The following is a 14,895-nucleotide window of genomic DNA, read 5'->3' as shown; positions in this document are numbered from 1 at the left end:
ACGCTGTATAAAACATTACAAAATTAGAAACAAGGTAAACTGTTGCTATGCCTGTAGGTTCACACATCACCGTAATATTGGTAACAAAGAGAGCAAGCTAATCCATGTCGAGGTACACTGTTTTTTATTGAGTGAAACGTATGATCGTTTGAATGTTTCATTGAGTGATAACATTCTTCCATTAATATTTCTTTACCCAAACAACTTGGCTGGTAAAATATTGTTTTAGTGAGCATTTGTGAGTATTTAAATCAGATTATACACATGCTTAAGTATGGTATACTACTTCTAGCCACGTCGAGCTTTCTAAAGGTTATCAGTTCCGCCATTTATTGTGGAAAGTATCTATGTTCACATTTGGAATTTTCACCTTCACCTCATAGCCTGGTAGTGTCCAGAAAAGGACTGCGCTTCAGCACACGTAAAATTTCAAAAGTACTTCGCTATGTGCTCATGACATTGGTGTATATGAGAACTGTGGCAATTTTAAGTACTCAACAGATATCACAATTAACCACTGCCTTTGGGCATTGCTTACATGTGAACTCAGGCAATGTACAATCACAGTTGTTCATCGGGATTTGTGTTTAGGCTGTTAACATTGTTGTAAGACTCAGATACGACGATTACATGAGTACACGTCGTTGTTCGTAGCAAAACTTTCAGAATGGCCCTAAGACTGAAATTGTATTTGTGAAAATAAATACATTCAACAGTCAACAGCGAAAATGATCTCTTTTAAAAAGGCCTGAGATTGTTATTTCAAAGTGTTACTACCTGCCAAAAAAGTGTTAACAGTGGCATACGCCTAGGTTTTTTGACAGAATGTGACACATATTTATATATGTATTGTCATTATCAATCATTTTCTGATTGGATGAGCAACGTACATCGCCACATGACTTTTAAGTGATCTTATCAACCGAACTGTTTAATGTTTCATTTAAGCTATATTATTAAACCCTATTGACTTACTGCGTTTGTTTACGTTACATAACTCAGACTGGATTAATTCAGGAAGATGAATAAATCAACAACAAAATGCTGAAATATTACTTGATAAATTGAAATTCGTCTCGACCTCTCAATTTTTTACTACTGCACTCATGTATATATATGAATACAAGTGACGTTCAGCGTAAATGGATCGAGAAGCTGAAAGGACTGCAGTAGTTTAAATTTCGCTCCACTGTCTGCACCGGTCTGTGTTACGGAAGTCTGTTCAGGCGGAGTATCCTGAGCTGCAGGTGGAAGAGGAGCGATGAAAAGTAGAGAAAAGGGTGACACGGAGCTGCCTTTGTCATGGTCGGAAAGCGAGCGGTCAGTCTTGAAGCTGAATATGCGCCACTTGTGTTTATTTGGAGCATGGCCGCTGTCAAGGTACCGAATATTCCACGTTTACAGCGTCATCAACCTAGCTCTGGGCATCTGGTACGTTAACGAGGGCTCGACGTACGTCTCCTACATATGGGGAGACATGGAGGAAGCGACGCTGGTACTCATTAGTACTTTCAACATCGGTAGCATCGTTGTGAAGACGACTCTGTTCCTGTGGCACAGAGGACAGTACTTTGCTCTGGTCCGACGAGTGGACGATCTGATGCTGGTACAGAGCGAACCCTGCTCCGAGGACCCGGTCCTCGGTCACTTGCTGTGGCGCTCCAAGAGGACCGCAGTTCGCCTCACCACGGCCATGCTACTGCTCATGGTGTCCCAGTACGTCACGTGGTACCCCATGCCGCTCATCATGAACTGGGGTGAGCGTCGCTTGCCCCTAGCGCAGCATCCCTGGGACAACAACAGCAATTATTACGTGCTGTCGTACGCCGCACAGTGCATTGCTGTATCGTGGATGACGCAGATCAGCTTCGGCATCGACTGCCTCTTCGTGTCCATCATGATCCTGGTGGCCGCGCAGATGAAGATCCTCGCTTCGCGCGTGGCCAGTCTGAAGATGCAAGACGACGGGTTAAGTCGCAAGCAGCACATTGTTAAAAGTCCCAGATACAAATTATACAGAGATTTGTGCCTCTGTATTGAAACCCATCAACAGCTTCTCAGGTACGTCGAACAGTAACTTGTAATTCCTGTGAATGACATGAACCTTTTCATAGTCTAGAATGTTAATCTTCATCGTATAAACGATCGGTTTCAAATGGTAGCAGTCATCCTCAGGCAACTGTAAAAGGTGATCCTTATTATTGTAAAAATTTATCGTAAGCGATGTCTAAACGGTTAAGCAACCAACGTCTTTTATTACGAAGAACGAAGAAGAACGCCACAAGCAAAATTTAGGTGAATGTTCTAGGACATTTTCTGAGTATTTTGGTACAAGGTTCAGGTGGTCTCCTGCGACTTGTTACAGAATGATTTCGTTGCATGTGATTTCGATCGCTATTTATTTTCGTAATCGTACTGCAATGAAAATGTTTGCACAAGAGTGCAAATGCTGACAACATGCACAGTTTGTCTTCTTTTGAAGCAAATACGTTCCATTCACTCACGGTACTTTTTGTTGACAACAGCAATGACCACTTCACTCTACGCCGTCAAAATTACAATTCAGTGTTGCTCGGTTTCTCTCCAAGGTTTGTTTCACTAACAGTCCTAGTCGCACATTAACAGCAGTTTCACACTCTGCAGTGTTCATGGTGGTCAATTCTGGGGAAAATAAGAGTACAGATCTGCATTAGTAATGTGCAATGGTGTACACTGATAGAACCGTTTGAAATCATTTTGACAAGAAAGTACTTCCTTGGTCTGAGTTTTGTTACAATAATTTGTGTTTTCTGTTGAACTTTATGGTGATTGTATATTACAGGCTTCTTCAATGTTGTGAAGGAATTTTCACAGAAACCATGGTTATTGGGATGACCAACCGAATACACCACTGCTATGTTATTACTCTGAAATGATGACCGAGCGTTTCTAATAGCAAAATACTCAGAAAACATCCCCAACCAAGATCCCTAATTTTGCCAGTGGAGTTCGGCTTCAGCCTGTATCGTAATTTTACAGTAACTTATTATGTGAATGCACATTGTATATTTTGGCATTTTAGTTTCTAAGTTCATGTCCTCATTAGGTTATTTTTGTTTGCTACTCTATATAACGAAGTGACGACTTCATTTTCATTTTCAGGTTTTGTTTGTTATTTGTGGTTGATGCGACGCCTCCTAATAGTCGAATTTCCGCCCTTTTATTTTAATTTTATCGTAGAGAAAGGTGAAGCAGTCCCACTGATGTATCACATGTTTGTAAACTGCAAACGACACGTTACTGGGAAGTAATCATTCCGTAGATACGTTTCTTACCTTTTCCTTTTGTTTCATCCCATTTATTTTGGCTTTAATTGAAAGTCTCTAGTAGTATATCTTTGGGCACTCGAACAGTTTGACCAAACTTCAACCCTACGACCGTCCCATGTTATCACTGAACTTGAACGCATGACTTCAGTGTTGCAGCTGTAACGTGATACGCAGTTATGACTACAAAAATCCAGAATCTTCAGCAAAAATTCTGCCCATCTGGAACTATTGCATTCAGTACACACAAACACACCTTTTGCTCTCTCAATCGCCCGCATCTCGTGGTCGTGCGGTAGCTTTCTCGCTTCCCACGCCCGGGTTCCCGGGTTCGATTCCCGGCGGGGTCAGGGATTTTCTCTGCCTCGTGATGACTGGGTGTTGTGTGATGTCCTTCGGTTAGTTAGTCTTAAGTAGTTCTGAGTTCTAGGGGACTGATGACCATAGATGTTAAGTCCCATAGTGCTCAGAGCCATTTTTTTGCTCTCCCAATCGCAGCGCAGTATTTTACGAGACACAAACTGGGTCAAGAGAAAAAGTATCCAATTATATATGAAAATACAAAAAGTTATTCACAATTCCAAAGAATTTCCGTGGCAAAACCGTTACGTTTCACCTGAATCGCATAAATAGGGTTCCTTTTCGAAATCATCCAAGTGAACTGAATTTCTGTGCCATTTTCAAATAGTATCGGAACAGCTTGTATTATTTATCGAAATACATGCCAAGATTTAGAACACTGTTGTAACAAATTAAAATTTTGTGTGCTATTTATCAAATATACACACGTTCAGAAAAATTTATTGAGTAGAAAAGTGTTTTGCAACACACGAAATTGTTTTTGCATTAAGCCCCAGGTTCCCATATAATTCCAGAGCCTTGACACATACACTCACCACACACACACACACACACGCACACACACACACACACACACACACACACACACACACACACACACACACACACCTATATACAGGGTGGTCCATTGATCGTGACCGGGCCAAATATCTCACGAAATAAACATCAAACGAAAAAAAATACAAAGCCGGAAACTTGTCTAGCTTGAAGGCGGAAACCAGATGGCGCTATGGTTGACCCGCTAGATGGCGCTGCGATAGGTCGAACGAACATCAACTGCGTTTTTTAAAAATAGGAACCCCCATATTTTATTACATATTAGTGTAGTACATAATGAAATATCAATGTTTTAGTTGGACCACTTTTTTCCCTTTGTGATATAAGGCGCTGTAATAGTCCAAAACATATGGCTCACAATTTTAGACGAACAGTTAGGAACACGTAGGTTTTTTAAATTAAAATACAGAACGTAGGTACGTTTGAAGATTTTATTTCGGTTGTTCTAATGTGACACATGTACCATTGCGAACTTATCATATCTGACAACGCATGCTGCTAGAGCGTAATTACCTGTAAATACCACATTAATGCAATAAATGCTCAAAATGATGTCCGTCAACCTCATTGCATTTGGCAATACTTGTAACGATATTCCTCTCAACAGCGAGTACTTGGCCTTCCGTAATGTTCGCACATGCATTAACAATGCGCTGACGCACGTTGCCAGGCGTTGTCGGTGAATCACGATAGCAAATATCCTTCAACATTCCCCACAGAACGAAATCCGGGGACGTCAGATCCGGTGACCGTGCTTCGACGACCAATCCACCTGTTATGAAGTATGCTATTCAATACCGCTTCAACCGCACGCGAGCTATGTGCCGGACATCCATCATGTTGGAAGTACATCGCCATTCTGTCATGCAGTGAAACATCTTGTAGTAACTTCAGTTGAACATTACGTAGGAAATCAGCATACATTGCAACCATTCACATTGCCATCGATAAAATGGGGGGAAGTATCCTTCCTCCATAATGCCGCACCATACATTAACCCAACAAGGACTCTGGATTTTCCGTTGCCCAATAGTGCATATTATGCTGGTTTACGTTACCGCTGTTCGTGAATGACCCTTCGTCGCTAAATAGAACGCGTGCAAAAAATCTGTCATCGTCCTGTAATTTCTCTTGTGCCCAGTGAGAGAACTGTACACGACGTTCAATGTCGTCGCCATGCAATCCCTTGTGCATAGAAATATGGTATGGGTGCAATAGATGTTTATATAGCATTCTCAACACCGACGTTTTTGAGATTCCCAATTCTCACGCAATTTGTCCACTACTGATGTGCGGATTAGCCGCGACAGTAGCTAAAATACCTATTTGGGAATCATCATTTGTTGCAGGTCGGGGTTGGCGTTTCTCATTCACATGTGGCTGAACACTTCCTGTTTCCTTAAATAACGTAACTATCCTGCGAACGATCCGGACACTTGGATGAAATCATCCAGGATACCGAGCAGCATACATAGCACACGCCCGTTGGGAATTTTGATCACAATAGCCATACATCAACACGATATCGACCTTTTCCGCAATTGGTAAACGGTCCATTTTAACACGGGTAATGTATCACGAAGCAAATACCTTCAGCACTGCCGGAATGTTACCTGATACCACGTACTTATACGTTTGTGACTATTACAGTGCCATCTATCACAAAGCGAAAAAAGTGGTCCAACTGAAATATCATATTTCTTTACGTACTACACGAATATGTAATATAAAATGGGGTTCCTATTTAAAAAAACGCAGTTGATATCCTTTTGACCTATGGTAGCGCCATCTAGCGGGCCAACCATAGCGCCATCTGGTTTCCGCCTTCAACCTAGACGAGTTTCGTTGTTTGTAGTTTTTTCGTTTGAGCGCACAATTACGCTAGATACTGTACCTAACATTCTGCTTAATCATTAAATTTCATCTACCTATGTTTTACAGTTCACAAGAAAATGTCCAGTACCGTATTGCCTCATGAGAGAATTTTATCCTCTCGGTTTTATTTGTACATAACTAAATGACTTTTCGAGCCTGATTTAAACGTAAAATACTACCTCATCAACAAAATTTCATTGCCTTATTATCTTTTATAATTTATTCTTTCATCAGTTTCAGTGTCATAAAAAGTAAACCTTTAATTGTTTGTGTAGTATCATTTCACAAATGTTAGCTCCTTTGTTTCCGAATGATGCGTCTGTGTCAGATTGATGGACCATATTGAAGTTAACTAAAGAAACTTTCAGATGAAATAAATAAAGTTATATGCGTTTTATGTTTTTTTTCAGTTTTTGCACTATAATTCACTGTTTCGTTATGTTTTCATACAAGCTCTAAAATCAGTTACAGATACTGTTTTATACTGTGGCGGAAAAAATTTCAGTTACAAAAAATAAGTAATCTAGAGCAATTTTGTCTAGGTCATATATATAAATGATTAGCATTGCAAGATCAAATTTTAATGTAAGTGGAGATAAGCCATTGCAAATGCGAGAAGGTGGTATATCAATAACCGCTGTAAGTACTACAATGTTGAATGGAAGCATGAAAACGGGCAAGAATTGTGTTGTACATGTGCCGTGCGACAGTTTATTGGATGGAGTTTCATGGTCGGTCAGTACAGGAACGGTTAATGCTGCTTGTGGATGAGACTGCAGTAATCGTCCGATGGTGCCCTCTATGCTCCATTGGAGACAGATTTGGTGATCGAACCGGCCAAGGCAACACGCCGACATACTGTACAACATGTTGGGTTACAACAGGGGTATGTGGGTGAGCGTTGTCATGTTGCAAAACACCCCCTGGAATTCGGCTCATTAATGGCAGCGCAACGGGTCGAATCAACCAAACTGACGTACAAATTTCCAGCCAGAGTGTGTGGGATAGCCACGAGAGTGCTGCTGCTCTCATAAGAGACCACACTCTAGGCCATAACGCCAGCAGTCGGTTCTGTGTGTCTAGCACACAGACAGGTTGATTGCAGGCCCTCCATTGGATTACTTTAACCAACAAGCTGCCATCACTGGCACCGAGGCAGAACCAGCTTTCATCAGAATACACAACGCACTTCCACCCTGCCCTCCACTGGTCTCTCGCTTGACTCCACTGAATTGACTGAAGTATCAGAAAACGGCAATTTGGGGTCAGTGGAGTGCACGAGTGCGCACAACAAGGCATCTAGCTTGGAGCTGTCCTCGAAATAAACAGTTTGCAATAGTTCGTTGTGTCACTGCGGTGCCAAGACCTGCTTAAATTGCTGCTGCAAATGCAGTATGATACATCATAGGCATATGCCGAACACGATGGTCTTCCCTCTCGATCCTGCCGCGTGGCCCTCTGGAGCCCCGTCTTCTTGCAGCCGTAAATTCTCATGACCAGCACTGCCTGCAGTCGGGTATAGTGGCTACATTCCAGCTAAGTCTTTCTTTCTGCAATACCACAGAAGGAGCATCCAGGCTCTTGTAGTTCTATTACAGGATCTCGTTCAATCTCAGTAAGTTGTTGATAACGGCGTCTTTGTCGCCTTAAAGGTTTTCTTGACTAACAACAACTCACCGCCTCGAATCTCGAATGCAACTTAACGCTCACTACCGTTACATAGTGTATTTAAAGCAAACCTGATCATCATCCTTATAGTGGCGTTACCAGTGCCACTGTTACGCGACTGGCGCAAAATTCTAATACATGTAGTGTTTCAGATGCACGAACGCGCCTGCCAACTTTCGCTTATGGCGCACAACTCTTCCTTGGTGCTGTGATTTTTTTTCCGTCAGAGTAGTTTCACACATACGCAACAAAACCAGTTATTTGTTTTCAGGAAGTTGCTACCCAAAGCTACAATAGCAACTTCTTCTAGAACTATGAAAGTTTAACATCTTGTGCTGTAAAGCCAGTTTGTGGTGTTTAACAGCAGAAACTACATGGCAGTTTGATGAATAACTTTCTGTACAGTAGCTTTGATATCAGAGTTTAACCCATATTCCCAGTAATCAACAATGCATAGTTCTTTTGTGGATGAGCATTTCACATCTTTTGTTCTATGCACTATGTTTTGTGCTTCAGATTCGGGAGCATACAATTTTGTTTTCAGTCCTACGAATTCTATCACAGTCTGTACTGATAAATCAGCTGTAATTGAATTAAGTTACTTTCTGTTGGCACTTGGGACAATAATAACGTTATTACGGAAAGCTGAAAAGTCAAAGCAACTATGCCCTTCACTTTAAATAAGATCATAAATATATGGGGTAGTTACATGATATATTACTCCAGCTGTGTTTGTGCTTCACATTCTAACATTTTTGAAATACAAATACCACTAATGGAAATCTGAAAGCACCATCCAAGAAACTGCTAAATTAGGCATTCCTATAGCTATCATAAACAATGTTAATACAACAACAACCTAATGTTTTTACGACATTGCGTTTGAAATTCTGTCTTGCATTCAGAGTCGCATCTTAATATCTATCTTGCCAGGATGTCTCTAGTTATGTGTCTTTCATATTTCGGACATTTTCCATTGTTTTACCGAACACAAAATTATTTATCAGTAGATGTAAGAGGTTTCTTTCTCAAAAGATTGCTTTCATGGATACATTCTTCTGCATTCATCTCAATATATGGTTTCATCGAAGGGGTTCATCCAATGGTTAAAATGCTCAGAATATCTTGTAATATCAATTTACAGTGAAATTATTGCTTTAGATTTCTATAGTCAATTAAGGTACATCCTTGCGTTTTTTTTGATTTGTTACTATCAGATGGTGGTGGATTTTTTTGACGAGAGGAGAATAAATCTGACAGGAAACTATGAATACTCTAAAGGTATCTTCTTCGATCAGGTACCATACTTCAGAATGTTTTTCATGTTAAGAGTTTCAACACTCTCAGGAAAAACGCCACACAAAATTGGGCACTGTTAGAGACTATCGCTAACCAACTGTATTCACGTCCAGTTTGTAAGATTATTCAGTTTTATCATCATAACTAGCAATGAACCTGTTGATTGCTACAGCATGTCTGCATGAAGAATGAACAATAAGATGATGTTGCTGGCAATAAGATGCCAATAATCTGCTCATGTAATTATCAGTAGGGCACCCCATCCTAATCGAGGTGAAATAATGTAAATAACATGTTTTAAGACATACGGTAAAAATATTTTTGAAAACATAAGGCCGGCCGAAGTGGCCGTGCGGTTAAAGGCGCTGCAGTCTGGAACCGCAAGACGGCTACGGTCGCAGGTTCGAATCCTGCCTCGGGCATGGATGTTTGTGATGTCCTTAGGTTAGTTAGGTTTAACTAGTTCTAGGTTCTAGGGGACTAATGACCTTAGCAGTTGAGTCCCATAGTGCTCAGAGCCATTTGAACCATTTGAAAACATAAGCTAGCAGTAGCGTAAAAGTTTCAAGACTGTGTGTGTGTTTGGCGGGGGGGGTTAATGTGCAGCTTACAGGCGGTCTTACACATATTAAAAGAAACAAATGTGCATAAAATAGCTAAAATTGTTATCACTCTGTGAGGAGGAAACCTATAAAATGACACTGACTCACTCCCAACTCACTTGTGTTAACGCACACGATCACTCTATCTCACATGCTTGAAGACAACAAAGAAAGGATGAAAGCTGCTAAATCTGACATTAAACCATAAGTAAACGGGCAGATGAGCTAAAAGAAAGACAAAGAGGAATGTGACTGGATGACCTCTTATGTATTAAAAACAAAAAAAAACATAGGTTGGCGATCATCCTTTTAACACGTCTCCCTAAGATTTTAGGAAACAAGTTGGACACATCACAAAACGCTAAACTCTCACCCAATTCGTTAGAGCGTCACTTAAAATAGAGAACAGATACGTCGGCATATCTGCCGCTGTCCTCTGGCCTGAAAATCACAGTCTAAAATGTTGAGGATTCTGATCTATACGCCACGAGTACCACACACTGGTGGGTTATCTCGCCACAACAGGAAGCCATGCGTCTTAGGGATTTGGCCAATGCGAAGAAGAGCAAGGAGGATCTCGTCACGTCTGCGTAACTGGAAGAAGGTGCATCACGACGACGTTGTGGGCTTTACTAGACGCAGCGTATATTCTTTCACTTCCAGCCACTCATCTACCCGTCGACGTACGACTCTGTACCTCAGCAGCAAGAAGATAGAATGCATGGGGATGGCATACTGAACTAATTGAGGATCACGACACACCTCATTGGCTAGTACATCCGCCCTTGCGTTCCTCGCAGTACCTATGTGTCTTGGCTGTCAACAGTAAGATACGTCCTTCCCCATCATTTGTAAGTGTAAAAGGGCGTCCTGGATACCCTGGAGGACTTTATCGGCTGGATGCAAACGTTGCAGACTCTGACGGCCACTCGGAGAGTCGGAACAGACCAGTAGTTAAGCAGGCGGGGCGCATCTCATCTGCTCCAGTGCCCTCAAGATGGCGGACTCTGGAGCTGACCATATCTTGAGGATACGATCTGGGGAACCAACAGAGTAGCCAACGGAATGCATCTGTTTATATCTATTCATGAATACAGTTACATAATTTTCGTGCTAATTTAAAATGTCTGAAAATATCACATTAAAAATAGGAGAACTGCTAGCTCTCCTGTACTGTACTAAATGTAAAATTACTCTGTGCTTCTGCAGTAAACAGGGTGGCAGTCGTTTAAGAACCCGGATTTGAACCCATAAGTGCCCTGCACCAATGGACTCCAACATACATTTCGTGCGGACTCCAAACGGCCTCATTGCCCATGGACAGCTGGTAATGAGGTGTTCCATAGCTTAACGAGTAACGATAACTCTTGTGAATTGGGAGTAGAGAGAAACGTACGCGCATGATGCACCATGAGGGGTTACGGTCGGATGGTAAGTGGCAGTTCACCAACCTCAGCGCAGAGACTGGGTAGGGGGTTTGGTCTTGTTTGCGCTTGTGGTCAGTCTGGTCCACCCATGGTGTACAACGTCAATTCTCTCCAATTGAGAAGGTCTCGCCCACCCATACGCTGTACAGCCATAGCAAGCCGCGATCGCCCGAAAGCCCTGTAAAATTGGAGCGGTCGCGCCCTGTCCTCTCCCCAAGACCTGTGGTCAAAGACTTTTCAAAGTGTTCAGTGCCTTCTGGGCCTCACCTTCGTGTCCTTCAGGTGTGGTAATCACAACAATCGGGAGCGAAAATTGAGGCCCATAGACCACACAGAGTTATATTAGAACAAATAAGCCCTCGGTCACAAATATTAAGTCAATATTGACCAGGTTTCGACGCTACTCTGAGCGTCGTCTTCAGAATTAGACTAACTGTTCTAAAACATATTAGGTATATAATACAAAAATAAAATTATGGTTTGTACTGACTGGAAAAGATGCAGTCAGTACAAACTTTAATTTTATTAATGTACTGTATACCTAATATGTTTTAGAACAGTTAGTCTAATTCTGAAGACGACGCTCACAGTAGCGTCGAAACCTGGTCAATTTTGACTTAATATTTGTGACCGAGGGCTTATTTGTTCTAATGTAATTCTGACACGGTCACTGCACCTTAGCACCTATGTTCAAACTTTTACCACACAGAGTCTTTAAAGGCAGGAGCAGAAGAATGGTGTCCCTGAGTGCAGTGTTCTAAGTGATACCCTCTTTGGCGCAGCCATAAACAGTATCAAATCTACATTATGGAGTCCTCTACAGTGCTCCTTAACTGGGGATGATTTTGCAGTTTTCTCTTTCTCCTCCCGTACAGCAACAAGAACTTGTCATCAGTTGCAGTTATCAGTAAAGTGGCTGGAGGAGTGGGCTGTCGATTTCGTAGCTGCAGTCACAATTAGCAGAAATCAAGGAGCCATGACAAATGAACATAGAAACAACCTCCATTGTTCCTCTTCCTACATGGCATGTAGTGATAGTGTATTTGTCATTATTTCCGTATTCTTGGCATTCGCATTAGACCTCCAGTAAGAGCATTCTTAACTCTTTCTCATTATCTGCCGCTGGTATGTTATCAACTGGATATTTAAGATCATTTACATCTATCCTAGTCGTTCTGGTTTCTCCTTCGTCTAATACGGGATTCGTCATAATGTATTCTGCATACAGATTGAATACGTAAGGTGACAGTATGCAGTCTTACTGTACCGCTTTCTGAATCTTGACCCATTTAGTTGTTCCATATATGGTACTCACCGTGGCTCCTTGGTCAGAGTATTAATTCGATACGAGACAATAACATGATTGGGCACTCCAGTTTTTCTGGCTGCTTCCCGTAAATTACTGTGGTCGCCACTGTCAAAGACTTTAGCATAAGAAATAAAGGAGAAACACACGTATCTCTCTAATCCTCTTGCCTTCTCCGTAATCCATCTGATGTTGGCAGTTTGATCCCTGGTCTCTCTTCCGTTACAAAATACAGCTTGGTCTTCGGCTATCTCTTGGTCTGTTTTCCAAGAGTAAAACTGGCATACGTGTGAAACTACAAAACATATTATTTATATATTATATATTATTTCAATAATAACTTCGAGATAGTGATTTTTCCGGTGCCTTTTGCAATGGCTCCCACAATAGGTTTATAAAACTCTCTGTATTTGAAAGTGATGAAAGAAAAACCCGAGAAAATTACTGTGACCTTTTCGAAGGAAATAGGCTTTACCTACAAACATATAGATCCACCGAATGTGTGGATAACGAAGAATAAGGTCACTCCTGTCTGTATTGTGATTAAATACGCTCTTAATTTTAATTCAATAGTAATGTCGTCCTCACATGAGACCAGTATGACGAATCTTTCTGCGTCATTGAAACCTAAATGGAAACATTTACTAATTACTTCGCGTATCACACTGCTGTGTTCCATTTTGGTCTATGCATTGGAATAAATAAAAATTCTCAAAATTCATATTTACCTACTCTAAAAAATTAGGTAAATTAAGTTTCTTTTCCCCTATACCAAGATGAGTATAAAACATTTAACAATAGCTGTCGAAACTTTCTGCAAGAGTAAACGTTTTGTTGAACTCTTGTGATACGTTACAGCTGTGTACTTGACGTAGGTACAAAACTGTGTAACACTGTGTGCGGAGTGGGGACCTAGCTACAAGCTCACGCTGAGCACCGGCAAGAACAGAGACATGAGATTTCCCTGTGTTCCATTCCAAACATGTACCATAGTTGTACTCAGTCACGAGAGTTTTCAGTTTGGCCTACACTAAGTTGAAGAGTTGATACAAAAAATCTCAACAAGAGTTCTGACCCGGTAACCCAGAAAAACTCATCACAATATTCTAACGCTGAAGGTACTTACTCCAGAGTACGAAGTTTTTTCTGTGAAATGCAGAAGGAATCTAGAGCAGACAGTGCCAAATTGAAGGTGTGATTGTCGAGATATTATGCCCTTAGTTCAGCCAGGAGGCGACCAACCATGGTAGATATGGATGAGGGATGATCTTGAAATCCAGAAGAAAGTACCCAGTATTCTATGTAGATCTACTTCACTATCTGGTGATTATCGTAACAGCAGCAGTGTATTCCGCAAGTACATCAAAACAGACCTAAAGTATTCCCCTTTCGGAAACGCCTGCCCCAGTATCAGATCGCTTGGTATTTGGCTGAAAAGAACGTGTGTTCTGTAAGGGACTGGATATCAAATAGCCCATTCTGCCACTAAGAGTAGAGACTGAAAAGCATAAAAATAAAAAAGTTCACTAACTTCGTGAAACATTTCAGAGTTAATAAGAGAATTAATGCAAATTAAATCAACCTCGAGACCTGGAGTTACAACAGGCACTAAAAGTAATATTGCTAATGGAACAGACAGCGTTCGTAACAGAAGCATCTAATACCACCTGTTATTTGGCTTCAAGCGAGGGTGTGTTTACACATATTTAAAAAAAATGGTTCAAATGGCACTGAGCATTATAGGACTTAACATCTGAGGTCATCAGTCCCCTACACTTAGAACTACTTAAACCTAACTAACCTCAGGACAGCACACACACCCATGCCCGAGGCAGGATTCCGAACCTGCGACCGTAGCAGCAGCGTGGCTCCGGACTGAAGCACCTAGAACCGCTCGGCCACAACGGCCGGCCTACACATATTTATTCGTTTGTATGTTTACTCAATTTCTGTCGACGTTCATAGAAGCGGAATACATTTATAATAATTACTTATTAGTCACGATTACTAGAGTAATCGTTGCGTTGATTTGCAGTTTCTGTTAGCAACTGAACTAAAAAAAAGCTAAAAGACGCAAAATACACTTTAGTATCGTTACGACGGACCAGGGCCACCTAGCGGCACCGCATGGGTCATAGCTTTAAATGCATGCATATATCCTAGATGCAGGGGCAATATTCTGAGGCAACGGTGACCTGGTAAACAGTTACGGCAGCAAAAATTCTGCCTCGTCAGTAAAAATTTTGCCTTATCAACGAAATACACACACACACATACACACACACACACACACACACACACACACACACACACACACACACACACACACACGCACACTCACGATTGACAATATTTTGCAATTCAATAAAACAATGTTTATGTCAGTAAATTTCATCTCTGTCTGTTTTGTACTTCACTGAAATGCTACACAAGGTGGATTGCATAGTATAGGTGTCACTAAAATAAGACTGTGTAAGAAAAATTACATAAGCCAT

General features: G+C 41.3%; 1 protein-coding gene across 1 annotated transcript in view; it reads left to right on the top strand.

Moving 5' to 3' along the window:
• Positions 1 to 1,174: 1,174 nt before the first annotated feature.
• The window catches only part of LOC124545499 (odorant receptor Or2-like), a 104,697-nt gene continuing 90,976 nt past the window's right edge, over positions 1,175 to 14,895 (top strand). Inside the window, exon 1 of the mRNA XM_047124443.1 lies at positions 1,175 to 2,061. Coding sequence (XP_046980399.1) covers positions 1,262 to 2,061 — 800 coding nt within the window. The 5' untranslated portion in view covers positions 1,175 to 1,261. The remainder of the gene's footprint in view (positions 2,062 to 14,895) is intronic.

Source organism: Schistocerca americana, chromosome 8 (assembly GCF_021461395.2).
Source record: "Schistocerca americana isolate TAMUIC-IGC-003095 chromosome 8, iqSchAmer2.1, whole genome shotgun sequence".
Lineage (NCBI taxonomy): Eukaryota > Metazoa > Arthropoda > Insecta > Orthoptera > Acrididae > Schistocerca > Schistocerca americana.
Note: the sequence above shows the minus strand (reverse complement) of the source record. Positions and strands in the feature narration are given on the sequence as shown.